The sequence below is a fragment of the Ranitomeya variabilis genome, chromosome 7 (genome assembly GCF_051348905.1).
Source record: "Ranitomeya variabilis isolate aRanVar5 chromosome 7, aRanVar5.hap1, whole genome shotgun sequence".
Taxonomy (NCBI): domain Eukaryota; kingdom Metazoa; phylum Chordata; class Amphibia; order Anura; family Dendrobatidae; genus Ranitomeya; species Ranitomeya variabilis.
This window is the reverse complement of record NC_135238.1, coordinates 139574326-139596941: the sequence shown is the minus strand read 5'-3', so window position 1 is coordinate 139596941 and position 22616 is coordinate 139574326. Positions and strand designations below refer to the sequence as shown.

General features: G+C 42.1%; 1 protein-coding gene across 2 annotated transcripts in view; it reads left to right on the top strand.

Moving 5' to 3' along the window:
• NRP2 (neuropilin 2) overlaps nucleotides 1-22616 on the top strand; it is a 153395-nt gene that overhangs the window by 44831 nt on the left and 85948 nt on the right. For both annotated transcript variants that reach the window (XM_077275760.1, XM_077275761.1), the window contains exons 3-6: nucleotides 10217-10398; nucleotides 15428-15658; nucleotides 16201-16356; nucleotides 17622-17791. In XM_077275760.1, coding sequence (XP_077131875.1) covers nucleotides 10217-10398; nucleotides 15428-15658; nucleotides 16201-16356; nucleotides 17622-17791 — 739 coding nt within the window. The remainder of the gene's footprint in view (nucleotides 1-10216; nucleotides 10399-15427; nucleotides 15659-16200; nucleotides 16357-17621; nucleotides 17792-22616) is intronic.

Below are 22616 nucleotides of genomic sequence, written 5' to 3'. Positions count from 1 at the left end.
CAGCCAACCATATCATAGTTATATTTGTTTTATGGGAAAGTGGGTAAAACCAGTATAGCCACCATTTAAGCTTCTCCATGTCTGGCTTCCATAAATGAGAACCTGCCGAGCTATAGTATGGTACATCCGGCACTTTTTTTTATCATTGCTAGCAAGATTTGTTATCGAGATGTTAAAGAAAATTCATGGTTGATCACTGGGTAGTCTGTGATGCCATCTTGTTGCTGCCACCCAGCATTTATAGGTGACCTGCGCTGCTGGTAGGGTGTCCACAAATAAGTCCACTATGCGGTATGAGGTGACAGCGCAGTTTATTCTCAACACAATTCGAAATTCTCAGACTTCTTCTTCAGGGGAGCCACAATTATGGATTGTGGTTTCCTGAAGAAGAAGTCTCAGAACTCTGAAACCGCTCCGTCACCTCATCCCACATATTGGACTTATTTGTGGACACCCTACCATCGCAGGTCACCCACATTTCCTGATTACCACGTTGGATCTGCCAATCTGTGGAGCTGGAAAACCTCCTATTTTGGAACTTTACCAGTGTTGTGTCTCACATAACTACACTAGGTGAGCAACTACCACTTTATTCTATACACTGTCGTGTGGATAAAACCCTATGGCACAAATTGTCCCCATATTATATCCTTAACCCGGAATTTATAGATCTATGAGAACCAGCTAATAATGTTTTATTTCTTTACAGAATCCAAGGATTAAAAAAAAAAAAAAGACAAAAAAAGTTTAATGTATGAAAAATCGCCAACATATTCATTGGGTTTTCTAAAAGCGCTAGGGAAAGTGGCGCTATTTCCACTAATCATCTTTTCGCTGATTTAATGTCCTCTCCTTTGATGCAGAAGGATGTTCTAAGACTGGTGCTCTGGATTAGAAACTGTAATTAAACTCCAGTCTAAGCATATTTATAGAAATGATTTTAGGGACAGAAATAAGCTTTAATTAAAGTGTATAATGTCTGAATGACAGTTTGCAGAAAACCCAAATTAAACACAGGCTTCATTCTCTTAGCAGCTGACAGCATTTAAGAAGTCTCCCTATTGTTGGCCCATACGTTGCAATCATCTCAAACAGTCAGCATGACATAGATATGGAATGTCTTGATTGCAGAACTATACCCTTGGCGCATGCAATGTGCAGATCCGGCTCACAGCGGTCACAGTGTAATAGCGTGCGGCGGCGACGCTCGCCACATAACTGTTAGAAAGCGGCGCTCACATGATAGCTGATTATGCCCCGATATCATCATTCCTACAGCCAGGCTTGTCATGTGCAATGTGTTTCACTGAGGACTCTGAGTTTTCCTCGCTTTATCTCTCTTCCTCCCTGTCTCTGGCACTGGCTGATAAGAAATTATATCAGAGGCCTGTTTTTAACAGCTGAAACAGGAGAAATTTTGCCTGTCTCTTCACATCCCACTTTCATTTAACTGATATGTATGGAATCAATATGTCTATAGGTTAAATATAGCTATAACTATTACATCTGCTTGGTTGTGATTGGAATGGGGATTTTATCAGCTTTTTTGTAAGTGTCGCTTAAAAGAGAACTCACACTTTAAGATTCTAAAAGAGCGTTTACCCTGCTGATATAGCAGCTCAATATCGCATTTGTTCCCCTGCCTTGATGTAATGTCAGCTACTCTTTGTAGAAAGCCTCGAACTCTCTGGTCTTGGTGACAACGCCTCCACCTTCCTTCCCCAGTGCTGTCACCAGTAAACCCACTAGATTGTAACTGCCCTCAACTTCCCTTTGCTATTCAGGGCAGTCAGGATGGATGTGATTCATTACTTTAGTATTTCATAATAATCACAATTCCGTTAGAGAGACTTGTAGTCAATTTTCAAGGTTAAAGATGGAAGAAAAACATTGGGTCAAGACGATAGCACTTTAAGGGCTCGCTCACACGAGCTTATAACTGAGCCGAGTGTTATCTGATGGTTTATGGGATGAAAGTGGGACCAATGTTATACTACGAGGCAGGGCAGATTTGCCCTTTTTTCAGCATGAGGAAAAAAAATCACAGCATGCTGCAAGTGGTTCCGCAAATCGGGGCATGCGCAGTCACGCGTATGTGTAAATAGGTGTGTGTAAAACATCTGATTCGCGTGGATACAGACAATGGAGAAATTACGTTTTCCGTCTGCTCCGCACCTGTCATACGATTCTGTCATGTGATCAGGGTAAGAGCAGAGCGACATTGGCATAACCAGCCCGATTCTCCCAAATCTGCGCTCGTGTGAGCGAGCCCTCCTGCTCTTACCAGTAAGGTGCTCATAGAGGCACAAGGTGAAATACAAGGCGGCTCCGCCAACCATGTGCCATTTATATTGATGGGGTCTTCTCATCGCATAGAGGGGCTTTTGGACTTTTTGCAGATCTATTTATATATTCCCAAACCCCATACTTGGCCACTTCCCAAGAAGACTATTAAAACTTTGTTTTTGAAGGGAATTTGCCACCATGTTTTTCCATCTCATCTGAGAGCTGTATAATGTAATGTGTCACTTAATTTACTGGGTGCAGCAGGTGTGATACAATCAAAGCTTTTATATGTAGCAGATCTCAGAAAGCTGACCCTGCTCATGCCCCTGATTAGCAGCATTCGGTGTACATTGTATATTGACAGTAAATTGCTAATCAGTGTTTTCGGTGTGGTTGGATCAGTAGGAGCATGATCTGGGTTGAGACCCTGATTCCAGTGATATGTCACTTGCTAGTCTGCTTACTTTCATTTTGATAGAAGTTTTCCCTGCTGCAGATCTAGCAGTGCTCAGACTGTTGAGCTTTGTATCACCCCACCCACACCACGGATTGAAACATTTCTTTGAACAATGTGCGTTGACAGAAAGCTCCCAATTAGTGGTGTGAGCGTGGTTGGACTAAGAGGTGCGAAGAAGCTAGTCCTGTCTCCTGCTGATAAAAAACTCATTGTATTGAAACAACAGCACACAGCCTAATAAGTGACACAACCCTCAAATGTGTGTCTCATCCCCTACCTCAGGCTGCCCTCAGATTAAATGGCAAAAAAATGCTGACAGATTCCGTTTAAATTCCCAGGGTACTACTGAAAACTCCTTAAAATCTCCAATCCCCTGTTTCTGTGCCAGTACATAGAGCCCTGGCACCTAAAGACACATCTTAGAGGAGGAGGGAGTAGGGTGTGGATGAAGGATGCCAATAAGGTAGAGAACTTGGTTATTTGGCAGTATCCATTACATATCTGAATGCTCCTATCTTTTAAAAGGTTGGCAAGTATACCAACCTCAACAGCTCTGCACGGTCTCAGGTCTATAGAATGTAGCCTCAGAATGGTGCGTCTGCCTTTGTAGGGCGGCGGGTGGCTCAGAAAGTATGGTAGGGTGGAAAAAGAAGTTATCCTGGTTGCTTCAGTCTAAGTTTCAGATGACTCAGCTTCTGCTTTTTAGGACTTTAACCACAATGCTAACATTATACATCAGTGTTTATTATACATCATCTGTGTTATTATTTATAGGAAGTTCTACAACGTTAGGTAGTTCTTTATATAAAACACACACAATGTTTATTTATTGTTTTTGCTTCTGATGTACCTGGAAGGGGCCCTCGGAATGAAGAGCTTGCAATCATTATCCATGCCCAGTCTCAGCGTTCTGCATCCATATTTACAGGGTCACATTGTGCAGTCGCCTTTCAAGTCCAAGTGCTTGCAGGCATAAAGCCATGCGGGGAAACACTGTGTCAGTATAGTGGCTAATAACCCTGACATATTTCTTATACATTTATGCGCATGTTCACTTGCAGACTGTAAAATAACATTTAATAGTGCCATGGATGGATACACTGTGGAGCTTCACATCTTATTTTCATGCCCGAGGCGCACGTATGAGTGGGGAGCGGAAATATTCCCACACTGCTTGAGCTGTCTAGCAGATCACTCATCTTCCAGGAGATTGCTTAGAAGATAGCTGCTGAGTGAAAGGATCTCCCAGACACAGGACCCAGTGCAGCTCTGTCATCTGCCATCCGGCATTGCCATGCAGAGGAGCAGAGCCTTCCCAGGTGGGGGGCTTCCTCACTGAAGATCTGGTGGCCAGTTGTCTTACATGACAGTGTCACTGTACACAAACAGTTGGGAGGCCAAGGAGTGATGGAGAAAGACACTTTACAAGGTGTTACTGTGCCCTCCCAGCAGTGCTGCAGGGGCTGATGTGGACACAGACAGCTGTCAGTCCATTTAACCCTTGCTCCTCTATCAGGGTAGTCATACCTTCAGCAAAGCAAGTCTCGGCCTCTGCCGCACAACGCTTCATGTATTATTCAGTGCTGGACAAAGTCTATAGATCATTTTCTTTGTGAGTACAAAGTAAATATTTAGCAGCACATTTAATATCTAATTAAATCTACAGATTATTGCATATAGAGGTCTACATATATATTATTCATTAAACCTTTTTTGGTCTGGAAGTATTCTCAGCATCTGCCAGTGTGTACTATGAACTATGCAAAGATGGGAAATGTCACCCGAACATATTAATGCTGGAGGAGAATGAATGGATTTGCACTGTGGTGGTCTCTAATACACAGCAGCACATTTATGCCATGTAATCTCCTAATCACCATGTCGGCTCCTTTAAAGTCTCCTTGGATTTCTCAGCTTCTAGCAAGCAAAGCAAGAGTTAGTTTATATAGAAAAACAAGCCACAATGTTCCCAAATGTGGCCCCTACAGATATGTTGGCAGGACCCCGCATTGTCTTTTTATCTTGCTGTTATTGCCAATTCTGATGTGACCTCTTCTGCATTCCCCGACTCAGCAGACAAAGTGTATCCAATATAAGGGGATGTTATTAGTTAGGATGAAGCACTTTCATGAACGCTGATAAAAGTGGTGACATCCAAAGGATATCAAAGACAAAAATGCAGCAGTTTGTACAGCACTTTCCTGCACTGGTTCCAACTCGACACTCAATGGAAACCACATGGCTCTGGAAGGATAGAAGTGAATGGTTCCAATCCTTGGAGAAGTTACTAATCTGTGGGAGTGTAAACAATGAGCAGAGCGAAGTCATAGCAGGCCGATGATCTTACTACATAAAGCATGTGGCAAAGTATGCTTACTGGAATTAGAGGAGATGGTCATTAGACAAGTTTTATATGTTAAATCTATCTTTTAAACATGTTTGGTAATGCTTTTATTTATCATATTAAAAACTTGCAATTTTCACACTGTCCACTGAGGGTATTCTTGACTTATACTTCCTGTTAGTTCAGGAAATGTACTTGTACATTAACAGCAATAGACTCATGCAGACCATTTATTTTGTTCAGTGGCATCTAATGAGTGTGTGCAAAGGTCATTGTGAAGAGAGGTTCCTGTGTTATCAGCTAATGAGCGTGTGCAAAGGTCATTGTGAAGAGAGGTTCCTGTGTTATCACCTAATGAGCGTGTGCAAAGGTCATTGTGAAGAGAGGTTCCTGTGTTATTAGCTAATGAGCGTGTGCAAAGGTCAATGTGAAGAGAGGTTCCTGTGTTATCAGCTAATGAGCATGTGTAAAGGTCATTGTGAAGAGAGGTTCCTGTGTTATCAGCTAATGAGCGTGTGCAAAGGTCATTGTGAAGAGAGGTTCCTGTGTTATCACCTAATGAGCGTGTGCAAAGGTCATTGTGAAGAGAGGTTCCTGTGTTATTAGCTAATGAGCGTGTGCAAAGGTCATTGTGAAGAGAGGTTCCTGTGTTATCAGCTAATGATCATGTGTAAAGGTCATTGTGAAGAGAGGTTCCTGTGTTATTAGCTAATGAGCGTGTGCAAAGGTCATTGTGAAGAGAGGTTCCTGTGTTATCAGCTAATGATCATGTGTAAATGTCATTGTGAAGAGAGGTTCCTGTGTTATCAGCTAATGAGCGTGTGCAAAGGTCATTGTGAAGAGAGGTTCCTGTGTTATCAGCTAATGAGCGTGTGCAAAGGTCATTGTGAAGAGAGGTTCCTGTGTTATCACCTAATGAGCGTGTGCAAAGGTCATTGTGAAGAGAGGTTCCTGTGTTATTAGCTAATGAGCGTGTGCAAAGGTCATTGTGAAGAGAGGTTCCTGTGTTATCAGCTAATGATCATGTGTAAAGGTCATTGTGAAGAGAGGTTCCTGTGTTATTAGCTAATGAGCGTGTGCAAAGGTCATTGTGAAGAGAGGTTCCTGTGTTATCAGCTAATGATCATGTGTAAAGGTCATTGTGAAGAGAGGTTCCTGTGTTATCAGCTAATGAGCGTGTGCAAAGGTCATTGTGAAGAGAGGTTCCTGTGTTATCAGCTAATGAGCGTGTGCAAAGGTCATTGTGAAGAGGTTCCTGTGTTATCAGCTGTGTATAGAGGGGTTACCAGTCATGTAATCCTGTATCTGATGAAAATGAGACTTCTAAAAACTGCTCCTGAAAGAACAGTCTGAGATAGTCCTAGTGGCCAGTGTAAAAATGGCAACATTTCTAATTTTGTTTTAATGCAAAGTGTGAGAGGAAAATTAAGGGGTTGTCCACTGCTCAATAACCCGTGCTTAATCAGTTCAGGACAATAAAATGAAAACAATCTATACTATCCACTGTTCCTTGAGAATGACGCGACTTGTTGTCTCACATGTAGGCTGTAGCCAGTGAGCGGCCATCAGGGGGGACATCTGCTCTGATGGAATAGTAAAGGCTGTAGCCTGCACACAACACAAGTCACGTCACATTTCATGACATAAGGGGTATACATGACTCATGTGAGCATCAATTCTTAACCATTGAATCCTAATCTCTTCTGGAATTCTTACATTAAAAGCCCAATAAAATATATCACCCTCAAGTTGGATTAAATGGCCGCAGCTGCCTTTTATTAACAATTAATACAAACAACTTAAACAATAACCTCCCAGAAGGGGTAGTCCTCAAAGCCCTAAATACAAACAACAGGTTTCCTAAATCCATTTTTTGGGCTCAGGTCAAGTCTTACCCCAAGCCGCTTTGCACCAGCTCGGGCAGATGTGAACTAACCTGGCCAAACCAAAACTCATTAACGGGACCCCTAATAATCCCTTCCGCGGGACTATTTAAGCCCCATCCACTTGAAATCTTACATCTTCCAGATGTGCCTTTTCTGGGGTGGCTGAGGGCAGATGTTTTTAGCCAGGGGGGACCCAATATCCATGGTCCCTCTCAAGGCTATTATTGTCTGCCCTCAGTCACTGGCTTTCCCACTCTGGCGGAGAAAATTGCGCGGGAGCCCATGCCAGTTTTTCCGTGATTTAACCCTTTATTTTAACACCTAGAGCTCCGAAATTTTGCACACAGACACTTCTAATATTACTAGTGAGGAGTATGTGAAAATATAACGGATATGAAATGGTTTACTGTATGTAAACCATGTCTCATATCCTGTCGGGTTTGATAAGGAGATAGCAAAAGCCGGCAATTGAATTACCGGCTTTTCTGCTACCTAGCTCTGTATTAAATATAAATATATATAAATATATGTGTGTGTCAATGACATATATATACCTATTCTATGTGTAGACGTTTATTTGATCCATTCTATTCTAACCTGTCAGTGTGATTTTACTGTATGCCGCGCTGAATTGCCGGCTTTTCTATAGAACACCGGTGCATATTTCTGCGTATGGTCTGTGTGTAATCCGTATTTTTCTCGCCCCCATAGACTTTCATTGGCAAATTTTTTGAGCAATACGCTGACAAATGCAGCATGCTGCGATTTTCTCAGCCCGCAAAAATACGGCCGAGAAATATACGGCTGATGGGAGCTGCCCCATAGAGAAACATTGGTCAGTGTGCAATGCGTTGTTTTTGCGCCTCTCCCTCGTCCGTAAAACTCTCTAGTGTGACCCCGGCCTTAGACAGCAGCTTCCCAGGAGCAGAGAGACAACCAGCGGCTTGTGAACTCTGTGGCTTTATGCCACACCTGAGCATTGTGACTAGCTAGGGTTATAACCAAATCCCGGAGTTTCTCAGTGGAGCAGGAACATACACAATTCGGTGCTAACAATCTGCCTGGCTAGTTTATCTACTATATAATTGTCTAAGGGGTACTTCCGTCTGTCTGTCTGTCTTTCTGTCTGTCCCAGAAATCCCGCGTTGCTGATTGGTCTCGCCAGCTGCCTGTCCTGGCTGCCGTGACCAATCAGCGAAGGCCACAGCCCGGCCGAGAATTAGTCCCTCCCTACTTCCGTCCAGTCAGTGCAGGGCGCCCGCTCCATACTCCCCTCCACTCAGCGCTCACACAGGGATAATGCCAGCGTTAACGGACCGCGTTATGCCGCGGGTAACGCACTCCGTTAACGCTGCTATTAACCCTCTGTGTCCCCAACTTTTTACTATTGATGCTGCCTTTGCAGCATGAATAGTACAAAGATGTAATGTAATGTTAAAAATACTAAAAAAACAAAAAACCTGCTATTCTCACTTTCCGTAGTCCGCCCAGGCGCGCGTGGCTGCCGCCAGCTTCCATTCCCAGAGATGCATTGCGAATTTACCCAGAAGACTTAGCGGTCTCGCGAGATCGCTAAGTCATCTGGGTAATTTTGCAATGCATCCTGGGAACGGAAGATGTCGGCAGCCGCGCGCGCATCGGCACAGCTTCGCTGGACGCCAGCAGGTGAGTATATAACTATTTTTTATTTTAATTATTTTTTTTAACAGGGATATGGTGCACACACTGCTATATACTACGTGGGCTGTGTTATATACCACGTGGCTGCTATATACTACCTGGCCAGTGTTAGATACTGTGTGGGCTGTGCTATATATTACGTGGCCAGTGTTATATACTGCGTGGCCTGTGTTATATACTACGTCGCCTGTGTTATATACTACGTCGCCTGTGTTATATACTATGTGGCTGCTATATACTGCGTGGGCTGTGTTATATAGTACGTGGGCTGGGTTATATACTGCGTGGGCTGTATTATATAGTATGTGGCCTGTGCTATATACTGCGTGGGCTGTGCTATATATTATGTGGCCAGTGTTATATACTGTTTGGGCTGTGTTATATACTATGTCGCCTGTGTTATATACTGCGTGGCTGCTATATACTGCGTGGGCTGTGTTATATAGTACGTGGGCTGTGTTATATACTGCATGGGCTGTGTTATATACTGTTTGGGCTGTGTTATATACTGCGTGGCCACTGTTATATACTGCGTGGCCTGTATTAACGCATCGGGTATTCTACAATATGTATGTATGTATGTATATAGCAGCCACATAGTATATAGCACAGGCCACGTAGTATTTGTCTGCTATATACTACATGGCTCCTATATACTACGTGGCCTGTGCTATATACTATGTAGCTGCTATATACATACATACATACATATTCTAGAATACCCGATGCGTTAGAATTGGGCCACCATCTAGTGTATACATAATGGTGCAGTCATACTTCAGATTGAGATTGGAACGTAGTGCTTGGACTGGCCGGGGTTCTCCCAACCCAAGCGTGGAACTACATAGAAATACATGGAGCTGTCATGGTTGGGTCGGGAGAGCCGCCTGTCAGTCCGGGCACTGTGCTCCGATTTATATGGCCGTCTGACTGTACCTTTAGGCTTTATTCACACATCAGTATTTTTGATCAGTATTTCATCGGTGTTTCTATGCCAAAAATGGGAGTGTCTGCAAAACCCAGAACAGATGTCAATCTGTCAGTTATAGTTTTCCTCTCCTGGTTTTGGCATATAAACCCTGATGCGAAATACTGACCAGATGCTGATGTGTGAATAAGACCTAAAGCGGGACCTGGGGGAAATGTACACACCATCAGACACATTCCCCTTATATGTATATATATTTGCATGCTGCACACCTCTTTTTTACTGCTCCTGGAAATGTAGCAGTAAGCTGAGTCAATGATACGTGCCCTTACATAGCCTGATGCTCTTAGCGCTATTCCGTTAGTGTCATGGACAGGAGAACAGTAACAGCCAATTATGAGTTTATGAATACATTTCCAGGAAGAACAACATAGAAACTTTGCAAAAAAAAATAAATTTTGAATTCAGAATTCTGAATTATTTCATGAGAAGTGAGAATATTTCCTGACAGATGCATGTCAGGAGAGCCGACAGCTGCTTGGGTGATCATTGTAATGTCTGACTATTTTTTTTACAGGATGCCTTTTATGTGAAACGAGTCTTCTAGCTGTAATGTCGGGTTCTTGTTCTTCCAGGTACGACTTCATTGAGATCCGGGATGGAGATAGTGAATCTGCAGAGCTTCTTGGGAAACACTGTGGAAATATCGCTCCGTCTACAATCACATCATCGGGCTCACACATCTACATCCGCTTTATCTCAGATTACGCTCGTCAGGGGGCCGGCTTTTCTCTACGTTATGAGATCTTTAAGACAGGTCAGTTTTAAAAACTTAAAACTTTGCTGTAATACTGCAGTAAAACCAGTCTGTACCTTCCGCGTGATCTGCAGCAGCACACACATATTCAGTCTTTACACGCAGATCATGACCTCTTTATTGGTAATTGGAATCCTTGCACACAATAATTGCAGCCCTCTTTATCTAGTCATCCTTTTACATGTGACTGGAATGGGTTAAACACACAAATCCCTTTGTACCTATTCCACGTTATTGCCCTCACCTAACCGATGCATCATTTAGTAAAATGTGCATCATCTTCTGTTCAACTGACAGTGGACTACGGCTCCTGAAAGACTCTTCTGATTGAAATTGATGCTATGTTTAATCAATACCTGTTTATGACTTCTTATACCTACTTCTCAGTCAGCTTTAAATAAGTCTGCCGCTGATCAGCCGAGCCTTAGAACAGTGCAAATCATTAGGACATTCCCTTTATTGCTTTTCCAATCAGGTGATGATTCTAGTGATGCATTGAAGCCAAGGGCAAAGTGTTGAAGGTCAATTGAGTTTTACAACCTCTAGACCCACAACCTCATCTCTTTGGTTATAGCCGCCTTTCAATCATTGTAGACTAATATGTAATTATTTGTATGCCTCCTAAGAAATACTGTAAAACTTGTAACAGCTTGGGTCAACAGATAAGACTGACTGAAGCTATAACTGATAGATAGCTCACTTGCTCTTCATCCAAATCATTGCCTTCTGTTCACATGGCCCAATAAAGACATCCAATTTTTGAATGGACTTTGCTATTGCGTGTTATCCACTTTTCTTGCTTTTTTCATGTAGCATAGGTTGGTGAGCTGCAACCTGTGGGTTCCAACCTACACCTGCCCTTTTTGATGGTGCACAGATGCCATCCGTGTGCTGTATGTCTTTTCCACGCACCCTTTATATTGACCCTGGTAATCCGTGCTGCCGAAAAAAACAGACATGTCTCCTTGTGTTTTGCATGGACACACGGCACGTGTAAAAATATGGACATGTGAATTGCACCATAGACTATTATGGCTGTTTGATGTATCTGGGAGAAAATCGCATACCACATGTACTGGAAACATTGACATGTGAAGGAGGCCTAACTAGATGATTGTCCATAGATGTCAAAACACTGAAACATGAAACAAATTTGTAGGGAACTCACTTTACTATTTCTGGAAGAATATGAGATTTGTTGCCCAACCTGTGGACATTTTGACCATACCTGGTCCCATTTCTCCTATATTAGATTGGTATGATAGAGCTGGCTTGCAGTAATTTGTGCCGTCAAATAATGTGTCTAGTTTATAGTAAAACAGTGAATAGACTAGAGTAGAGATGTGATTAGTTGTATGCACGTGGATAAAAGCCTACACAAGATACCGGCTGATGCCGACACTAGAAGAGTATACACTTTCCTTATCTTAACATATTTGGGTAAAATATTGGGGATGTTTAGGTGTAAGTGTAAACTTACACCCACTGCCCCCACACATATTTGTAAGGGGAATAGGGTTAAGTGGGCTGTCAACAGTCCTTTCTATGCATGCACAATTTATGACCATCAGTGACACTATTCTGTTGGTAAGTCAGCAGGTCAATGTGCCCACGGGCTTTACTCTGTATTGGTGACAGCAAAGGGGTCAAGAAGGAAATGACAAAGACAGTGTCTGCCGAGCTTTAAAGTAGGCTATTTAGTACTTTTGGGGGCCAAGATCATGAAAGAAGTACACTTGGCATACAAATTAGAATAAAGAGTCTCTAGCCTTGGATAAAGTAATCAGATTTATGACTTTTTATGCCTTTTTGGATCCTGCATACACCATGAATTTGCAGCATCCATGTGCTTTGTGCATAAAAGGGGCATCATCTCTCTTAGGCATTTTTAATGTTTGAGTTGGCGGCAGATCTTGAGAATATCAGTAAACTTGGTCTCATTTGTATTGCACAAGAATTGTAGAAATCTACCGTCTCATCAAGATATGGAATAGAAGGAAAAAGAGAGCCATTTGTGAAAGACTAGAGATATGCGCGGCGGTTTCAGAGGTTTTCGGATATGTGCTGTATCAGTGATCTAGCTTTTGTCTTGGGTCTTAGGTACTGTATAAGCTCGCGGGTGTGAACAGAATCTCAGAGCAGGTTCGGCACCTATCCCAGCTTGCGGCAGTATCAGTGTGTATCAGAGTGAAATATTTATGCACATAATATAGAAGACAAGCAAGATCTTGGGATAATTGAATAGTAAGCTGAAGGTTGAAGGTTACTATATAAATATATTCGAGAAGGGTTTCTGGTAGCATTCTGTCTGTGCAGTAAATGAGGAATGTGGAGTTTGGTGTCAAGGAAAGAACATTCGGAACTATTACAAGTTACATGGGGATTGAGCCTTTATTTTTTACTCAGGTGCAGATCTTCGTACAGAACTTATAAGGCTGGGGAGTAATAAAGCTATACTGACTTGATAATATACAAAAAAGTATTAATACACATGTGTGTATCATGCTTCACCTGTTATTCTACATTCACACATGAGTGTTACCATTTGAGAGAAACTGACTGATATTTTTTCTCTGGTGTTATGGTTGCATCTGTTTTTTTTCCCATCCATTTTTTTTTCACTGAAGCAGGTAGACCAATGGTCTTCAACTTTTTTTTACCTTGAGAGCCTTATTAGTCTCTAAGATACACACGTAAGCCACTTCCAGCGCCACCCTCCCCTAGAAATGTCTCCCAGAGTCCCCCATTACCAGTATAACAGTTAGAGCTTCCCCCACCGAAGACACACCAAGACCTTGTGCGCCATTCCCTTATAGGCAGTATGCTTACATCCAGGGTTCCCACACACCCGCCATACAACTGTAACCAGCTTCAAGCACCCCTTTACCTGGCTGTATCATACATATCCAGTTTACCATATTTATCTTCCCTCCACATCCTATATATGCCCAACCACGTGTTCTCTTCTGTCACCATCTCCAGGCCTTCTCATCATAGCTATTTGCTAGACTGGGTGCTAATTCACCAAGCTCACAGATTGCCGCGAGCCCTGCATCATGAGCCCACGAGCCACATGTGACTCCTGAGCCATAAGTTAGGAACCCCTGAGGTAGACTGCCTGAACCTTTTTATCCATTGACTCTTAACAATCTATCAGTTAAAAACAGATGGAACTTGGATAGAACTCTGAAGTACAAAGTATGTCATGTTTTACACTGATTCCCATAGATTTTAATGGAGAGCTTGATCCAGATGATAATAGGATGTTCTCTGAGCCTTATGGACCGTAGACACAAATGCCTTTTTAAAACTGATGTGTGTATGGATCAATGAGACTCTATTAATCAGTGTGCTATCTGAGAAAATAACAAACAGCATTAGGATTAGGATGAAACTCTGGAAGTACAGAAGACACCTTCCTAAATTTGTCTTCTGCTGTAAAGTTCTCATTACCATCTATGATAAGCTATCGGATTGAAGAAGATTCCTCAGCTCCACTTTGTCTCTTTGCTGGTCTCGACCACCTCAGTGATCTGGATGGAATGGATCAGAAGGAAATGACCTCCTTCTTCAAGTCTGTTTGTTTGAGGAGCATGCAAAAAATTCCTGTAGGCTGCCAAACATACTGAACATAGTTTTCTTCAGTTTTACTTTATCATTTCTTTTCATGTTTAGTGTTCTTTTATATCTATTTCAACGCAATGATTTTCTGTTTATAAAAAAGTAGATCACAAATTTCAGTCATTATAATGAAGGTGAAGATTTGTTCCAGTGAGAATAAAATCGAAACCAGGAAGGATTTGTGGACTTGTTCGCGCTGCTCTTTATTGAAGATGCTGATTTCAGAAAATTCATTAGACATACGGTTTTATGTGACGCGTTTCGAAGTATAATACACTTCTTCCTCAGGAAAAAACATACCTATGTGGTTAGCATATAGGTGTGAATTGCTTAGAAATGCGTCTAATAAAAACCATATGTCTAATGAATTTTCTGAAATTGGCATCTTCGATAAACAGCAGCGTGAACAAGTCCACAAATCCTTCCTGGTTTCTATTGCAAGTGGTTTGACGACCCGTGGATCCGCAGAAGCTGAATAACATTCTTAAACGCACAGTGCTATGGATCAGGTTAGCATAATCTGCTATTCTTAATTCTGAATGTTTATTCGATAAGACCCCAGTTCATTATTTTTTCTCCAGCCTATGTACTTCATTGAAAATAAAATGGCAGATTTCATACAATTAGCATGTTAAAGATATATGATTACATCTCCTTCAGTTAAGTAAACTGGTAAACACTAAGAGAAATGTTCCCTAAACTCACATGGAAATTGCACAAAGGGTTTGAACAGATTTCTAATTGTTAATGGCACACTTCTTTGACATTTTAGTTTGAACATGTGAAATGGGATTCTTGCCCCTTGTTTCAGTCTCTAAAGCATCCCCTTAAGGCACATGGGAGATATAGGACACCCAGCAGGGCTCTCTGCAGATTCAATACAATGGAAACCATTGTTGAAGTCTGTATTAATAGTCTTTGGCCTATTGGCAAGCACAAAGCTTTCTTTAATCCACAGAAACTAAACAGCCATCCCTACTGTCTAGTTCCATCTCTTTCATGTTTTTCACCTTTTGAAAAATATTTAGCATGTGATCTCTGGAGATCTGATTTACTAAACACGAGAAGACATAAGTGACAACTCTGCCACATTGTACATTATGAACATGTGGACATCTCACATGTCGACCATTTGTGGCATACTCGGGATGAAGTAATTATGAATCAATTGGATGAATAGTTTTGAGGTTTTTTACACTAAATTGTATTATTAATTATTCCATTCATAAAAATACAAATTTACAAATATGTTGGATGATTGGATCCGTCATATTTCTGATCCATCACTTAACAGATTTCGGTGTAAAATATCTTACACTCCATCTTTACATCATTCTATGTCTTCATTTCTTAGGGTTATTGAGGTCATTCAGCATTGTGTCAGCCCTTCCTGTTTGTATTATTGCAGGCTCTGAAGACTGCTCCAGGAATTTCACCAACACTAATGGCACCATTGAGTCTCCTGGCTATCCAGACAAATACCCACACAACCTGGACTGTGTATTTACTATCCTGGCCAAGCCAAAGATGGAGATCATCCTGCATTTTTTGACCTTCGACCTAGAGCATGACCCTCTTCAAGTTGCAGAAGGGGATTGCAAATATGATTGGCTAGACATCTGGGATGGCATTCCGAATGGTAAGATGTAGGGAATGATAGGATTATATAGACATATGGTAATAGATTTATATGGATGGATGGGTGAGTGGGTGGATGGATGGATTAATGCATGGGTGGGTGGATGGATGGATGGATAGATGGATGGATTGATGAATGGATAGATAGGTTTTTTTATGAACCTTTGATTTTAGTACACTACAGAAGAATATAGATAAAGTTGGCATGTACAGTAAGTCATCACTTAGGCACTTCTTTACTTACATTTTCAACATCTTCGATGAAATATTTCTTTTCTTCAAGTATGTCCATTGAATCAGCTTTCCTACTTCTTTCTCTGTCTCGTCTCCTCAAGATACTAAGCAATCAAATCACTACTTGTGGACGGCAGCGTATTGTATTAGATTACTGGTATTTTCAGCTGTCTCCTGCATATACCATTACAGCTGGTAGTCTGTGCAGGAGATAAGAAAGCACCAGAGTACTATTAGTAAAACGTTGAAGGAAATGACAGCGTCTAATGCCCTCAACTGATAACAATGATGCTCTTATTTTCTCTGTAGTTGGGCCCTTGATTGGCAGGTACTGTGGTACAAAGACCCCCTCCGAGATCCGGTCTTCAACTGGAATCCTCTCCCTCACCTTTCACACTGACATGGCGGTGGCTAAAGATGGGTTTTCTGCTCGCTATTACCTTGCCCCTCAGGAGGTCCCTGAAAGTAAGTAGAATATCTTTCTGCCTGGTTGGCAAACCTTGACAATCTTTGTTTTCATCTGTCAGTCCACCTGCCAAGCACCTGTCTTATTTCGGCTTTGCAATACCTGAATTATTTCAGGTTTCTTGTGTCTTTCATATTATTTCTATATCCTAGGTCCCTTAGCCCGGATTGTGATTACATGTTTTGTATCAGTCAAATGTTGTTAAAGCTGTTGGCGTTTTTTTCGACAGTGCAATAAGCTCACCGTCAGTCATTTCTATGCCCTCAGTGCATAATTGTCTGACATGTTAGTCTCACCACGCATTAGTTTTCTTCTTTGTGTCTTCATTAATAAAAGTTGATTATTTTCCCCAGATTACATATATATTTGTTACTGTTAGTTTAACAAAAACTAAAATTTGTAGGAAGCGTCCTCGTTTGCAGGCCAATTCCCGCAATGTCTTGGGAATAATTTTCTTGCAGAGTGGCTTTAATTAAAGAACATCTTTTGGAAGCAAACTGTAATATTTATAGGTTATGAGATTGAACACAATCATACATTGATGTTGATGTTTTTTTAATTAGCTTGTTCCTGCATTTTCCACTTATGCATTCTGCTTATTGTCTCAGTAGCACCTTATTGTCTGCAAAACTTCTCCAGTGTTACAAGGCAGCTCTGCTATATGCAGCCAGAGCAACTGTACAACATTAATAATTATCATTTTTATATCATTAGTGCCAGATATAGTCTCGGAAACTTAATACAGACACCTCTGGGATGGAACCGATCCACAAGCATAGACATCTGGCTACAACATTCAGTGTTGTCTCCTAAGAAAATAATTATATCAGCTAAATGCATGCACAGTATAAGACTAAGGTTAGGAAGTAGGCCCAAATGTGTCCCTCTCTAGAGGCTTGTTTATGGATCAGACCCATAAATACGTATTTCGGCTAATTTGCTAAGGTTTAAATTGTAGAAGATTAGCAGCATTTTCTCTGATAAGCCTGTGTTTTGCTGGTCCTAATTTGTTCTGCTATTGCAAATTTTTACAATTAAGGCGCATAAGATAGTGAAGCTTGTCTTTAGCCATTAGAAAGCTCATGAATGGGATAATTCAAGGAGATTCGCAAATTCAAAAGGATGTTCCTCAAATGTGTTTTTAATTTTAGCCATGGTATTAAAAGTCTTGAGAAAAAGAGCAGAGTATTAGCTGATAGTTATTGCTGGGACATCTCTTTATGCATCAGACTTACACATTTAACCAATCTTGTGTCTTCTGCAGATTTTCAATGTAATTTTCCTTTGGGAATGGAATCTAGGCGAATATCCAGTGAGCAGATCTCCGCGTCGTCTACATATGCAGATGGCGGGTGGATGGCCCAACAAGCTAGACTGAACAGCGAAGACAATGCTTGGGCACCCAATCATGAGACCACTAGGGAATATCTGCAGGTACGTTAAGTAAACTGTAGCTTTATCATCCACAATGAAATGGAACGCAATTTTAGCAGCACCGAGGCTAATCTCTTGGCTTATCCAAAAATGTACTTTTCCATTTTACATGAATGGCAGTAAATTAAGTTCCTTTACAGTCTTGAGTAAAGGTACCCACACATTGGATGGGCTCTCTTCACATGTCCAGTTTTCATCCATGTATAACCAACAAAGTATTAAAAAAAGACAGACGGATGAAAAATGTAAACCATATTTTTCATTTTTAGCTGATCTTTCAAAGTCTGGTTTCATTTTTTGGATTCATTTGCAAAAAATGTTTATTTAATTTTGAACTGATCTGATACTGGAGGTGCCTATGCACATCTCAAGTATTCTGGGCATGTGCAGTGCTAAAAAAATGATTAATCTCCCATGGACTTTAATGCTAAAGACAAAAAAGATTGTTCCGTTATCTGTTTTTTTTTGGGAGGCGGGGGGACAAAAAAATGTGCAGTCAAGAATCTCTACTCTTTTGGAAACAAAACGATAGCAGATGGAACGGATACAATTAAAGGGCACCTGTCACCTCGTTTTTTCAGTATGAGATAAAAATACTGTTAAATAGGGCCTGAGCTGTGCATTACAACAGTGTATTTTGTGGACCCCGATTCCCCACCTATGCTGCCAAAATACGTTACCAAAGTAGCCGTTTTCGCCTGTCAATCAGGCTGGTCTGGTCAAAAGGGCGTGGTGTCTTCCCCCAGATCTTGCTTAGTTTTCCGTTGGTGGCGTAGTGGTTTGCGCATGCCCAAGGTCCCGAATCCACTGCACAGGGGAGTTAAAAGAGCGCGATGTGCACTATGTCATTGGTGCTCGGTGGGGGCGGCCATCTTCCTTTGGCCGCGCGTGCGCAGAAGCGGCGCTCTGCTGGCCGCGGCTTCAGGAAAATGGCCGCGGGATGCCGCGCGTGCGCAGATGGAGATCGCGGCGGCCATTTTCCTGAAGCAGAGTTCGCATCTCTGCTTCAGGAAAATGGCCGCCGTGATCTCCATTTGCGCCCGCGCAGCATCCCGCGGCCATTTTCCTGAAGCCGCGGCCAGCAGAGCGCCGCTTCTGTGCACGCGCGGCCAAAGGAAGATGGCCGCCCCCACCGAGCACCAATGAAATAGTGCACATCGCGCTCTTTTCCCTCCCCTGTGCAGTGGATTCGGGACCTTGGGCATGCGCAAACCACTACGCCACCAACGGAAAACTAAGCAAGATCTGGGGGAAGACACCATGCCCTTTTGACCAGACCAGCCTGATTGACAGGCGAAAACGGCTACTTTGGTAACGTATTTTGGCAGCATAGGTGGGGAATCGGGGTCCACAAAATACACTGTTGTAATGCACAGCTCAGGCCCTATTTAACAGTATTTTTATCTCATACTGAAAAAACGAGTTGACAGGTGCCCTTTAAAGGGCATTTTAAGACAATTCAGGACCCATTCAAATGAATGGATGATGTAACTGAAGGTATTATTTTCATTAAAATGCTTCCTAAATGGATCTAAAAATGGCAATTAATCTGGACATGGGAACAGAGAGATAGCTTTTGGCCAAACACTAATTTGACCAACAGCTATCTCACCTGAACCCCCAAACTACATACATGAACTTAAACATTCAGCTTGGCTGATAATCCTTTCAATTGAGAGAAAGCCACTGCCAGAGTTATCTACATGGAAACATAAGGATTCGGTGTCAAAATTCAGACTCCTCAAGGTAATTTGTTGGTAGGCCTCCATACAGATCAAATGGTTAGCTCGCCCCCACAACCTTTAGTTCCGTTTACATGGAACGACCCGCGTTACAATACAACTGCTGATCGGTAAAACTTTATTGATCGGCAGTCATTTAATAGTCGAATATGTAAATATTGAACACTGAGCATTCCGTAATAGATCTCTGAGTTCGCAAGCTTGACAGAGCGAGTCCTGTTTACACAGGATGATGCACCGCCAAGAGTGATCATCTTTTGCACTGCATAAAAGATCATTTCAGCCTTTTGCTCGTTCATCAGGTGATCGGCAGCCCTGGAATTCTGCGTTTTTAAGAATGCTCATTCATGATTATCTTTCAGTGTAAATGCACATGTCTGAGGTCTTACATCAGAGACTATCCCAACAGAGAGCAGATGACTATGCTGGATTCCCAACCTCCCATTGAGACTGACGTGATGTTCCACATGTCTTCAGAGGAGAGTTAGTACATATAAAAGATATGCCACCAACAATACCAACATTTTACAGGTTGCAACTAGACTGACCTGTGCTGAGAAACAAAGTGTGATTGTTATATTAGACTCTTTTATATTGTACATTTTTAACTTGTGAGATTCAGTAGGAGAGACCCTGTTTCCCTCTCATGCATCTTCTTTAACTTTAGGAGTCATTTGTATTTCTCATAAAAGCAGCGGTCATATCCTTTTTATCCTACGTTAGCTATTCTATTCTATTAAACAACTTAAAGTCTGTGTTCTAGGCTGCATTACATATCTGCAATGCTGCTGTAAGAATCATTTGGAAGGTAATGCCAATAGATGAGGGAAGAAGCTTATGCAGCAATGTCTGAAGGACTGGTTTAAATCAGGTATATTGATGTCTCACGCTGGGCTCCTGTCAAGCGCTCATTTGAATCCCTTACAGCACTGTGGTTTGGAAGCCGTTGCTTTGCATTGGGACGGGAGCCCTGCTAAGTGGATTTCACTGCACCATGCTCTGGATTAATTGTTAGTCAGGAGGCATAATGCTAAGGCTGGTGGGAGTGTCGTAATGAATTGATCCTCTGCAGAAACAGGCTGCAGCGCTTTAAATCACCCCGTCACCAGTCAGCTCCCTTAGGATGCGAGCCAAGTATAAGCGGGATTTAGTGTACAGGAGAAAAGTCTAACTCCTTCTGAGCCAGTCTACACGGCACAGCGTGGAGGATGAGGTTATTAAACACTGGTTACACTTTTGAGCAGGAGCTCGATGAGTCTCAGGTGTTGGAAGAGTGTTTCTTATAATATATGTCTTCATACCGAAATTCATCATATCGACGAACACTATATGTGTTACTGCCTCTAAGCTTCCTAGAACAGGATATGAATAATACATGTATATGACTTACCACATGTGAGTGTTACCCGCTCACAGACTAGCACATCTCTTACCATGGGTCTTAGCAGTTTTTGTACTCGCCAATTCTGATCACCATACATTAGATAGAATACACCTGATATGGGATGGTAATAACTGAGCGTATTCTCATTGTGACAGTGCTTTAACCCTGTTAATGCTGAAAGAGCCAACAGCATAATGCCTAGACCTATCGGCCAACCTCTCCACCTCCACGCTCTGAAGATCGAGCAATGTTCAGACATTTCATAGTCCCACCTATAGTTCCAAGGGGAAGGTCATTGCCTCAGCAGGGCTATGTCCCTCTGCCAGATACTAGGATAATTTATTCCACATTAGTAATCTGGCAGGAAAAAGAAGCCACCAAGCAAAATGCAAAGTGTCTTGGACAGTTACTGCATTAACATTTTTTTTCTAAGAAAATTGTCAGGACTGCACAGTCTGATTCTCGCCTCTCAGTTTCTGCTGCTGAAAGAGCTTTAATTAACTTTAGAAAAGTTAGTTACCAAGTGCCTTCTTCTTATAGGGATCACTCCCACCATAAGATTGCAAGAAGCAGTGTCTGGATTTGGATGCTGGAGGGGAAAGCTGTCCTGCACGATTTTTCATCATTTATCAGTCATGTTTAGCATGTTGGGGCCTCTCTAGGACAGCAGTAGTATAAATATGGTCAATATGGTCATTTGATAGCTATTTTCACGGAGAAAGTAGCTTAGCTGGCAGGTGTCAACTCCAGATAATCCCTTAACATGTCTTACTGTAGAGGAGAAAGAGGGATGTTGTAGAGGAGAAAGAGGGATGAAAGGTGTTAGCGACTCCTGGCACTGTATGACTTGGGGTAATTGCCTTTAGAAATGGTGACCATTAAGAGCATACAAGTAACATGTCTTTGGGTTCTTCAGATTCTCTGCTGTATGAAACCAGATATGAACAGAGCAGGTGCCTAGTTTGGTTTCATCATCTTTGTGCATTTTTCTAATAATATAACCATATTTTTGTAAGGTTGTTTTTATTGCTCAATAATTATGTGCTACATAAAGAAATATTGTAGAGAAAACACCGTGTGCACTGCTATAATAGGTGCAGAGACTAGGTACCCAAATCCTTTTATAGATAGAAAGAAGAAGTCTAGCACTCAACTTAAGTATATTTGCAGATTTTATTTGGTGCTGATGTAGCACTGGGGAAACGTTTCAGCCTCAAATAGGCTTTCGTCAGTCACGTATTGTGTCTTTTTTTGCCGTATAGACACCTATAATTGTATGTATACCGGTCATGCGTGGTGCACTAAGCCATTGCCTGGTGAGAGCATACAGAGATAATGGAAACAGAACTGCTGAGAAGATTATGTAGCTCTCTGATAGGCTGGCCCGGGTAGAGGGAGACATATGCCGGAGGTGACCGGCTAAAGGATCCGTAGGCTGTGGAGATGCCGTTGTAGAGACCTGATCCTAGCAGACGCGGTATCCGCCGCTTGTCTGGGCGGATACCGCGTCTGCTAGGATCAGGTCTCTACAACGGCATCTCCACAGCCTACGGATCCTTTAGCCGGTCACCTCCGGCACATGTCTCCCTCTACCCGGGCCAGCCTATCAGAGAGCTACATAATCTTCTCAGCAGTTCTGTTTCCATTATCTCTGTATGCTCTCACCAGGCAATGGCTTAGTGCACCACGCATGACCGGT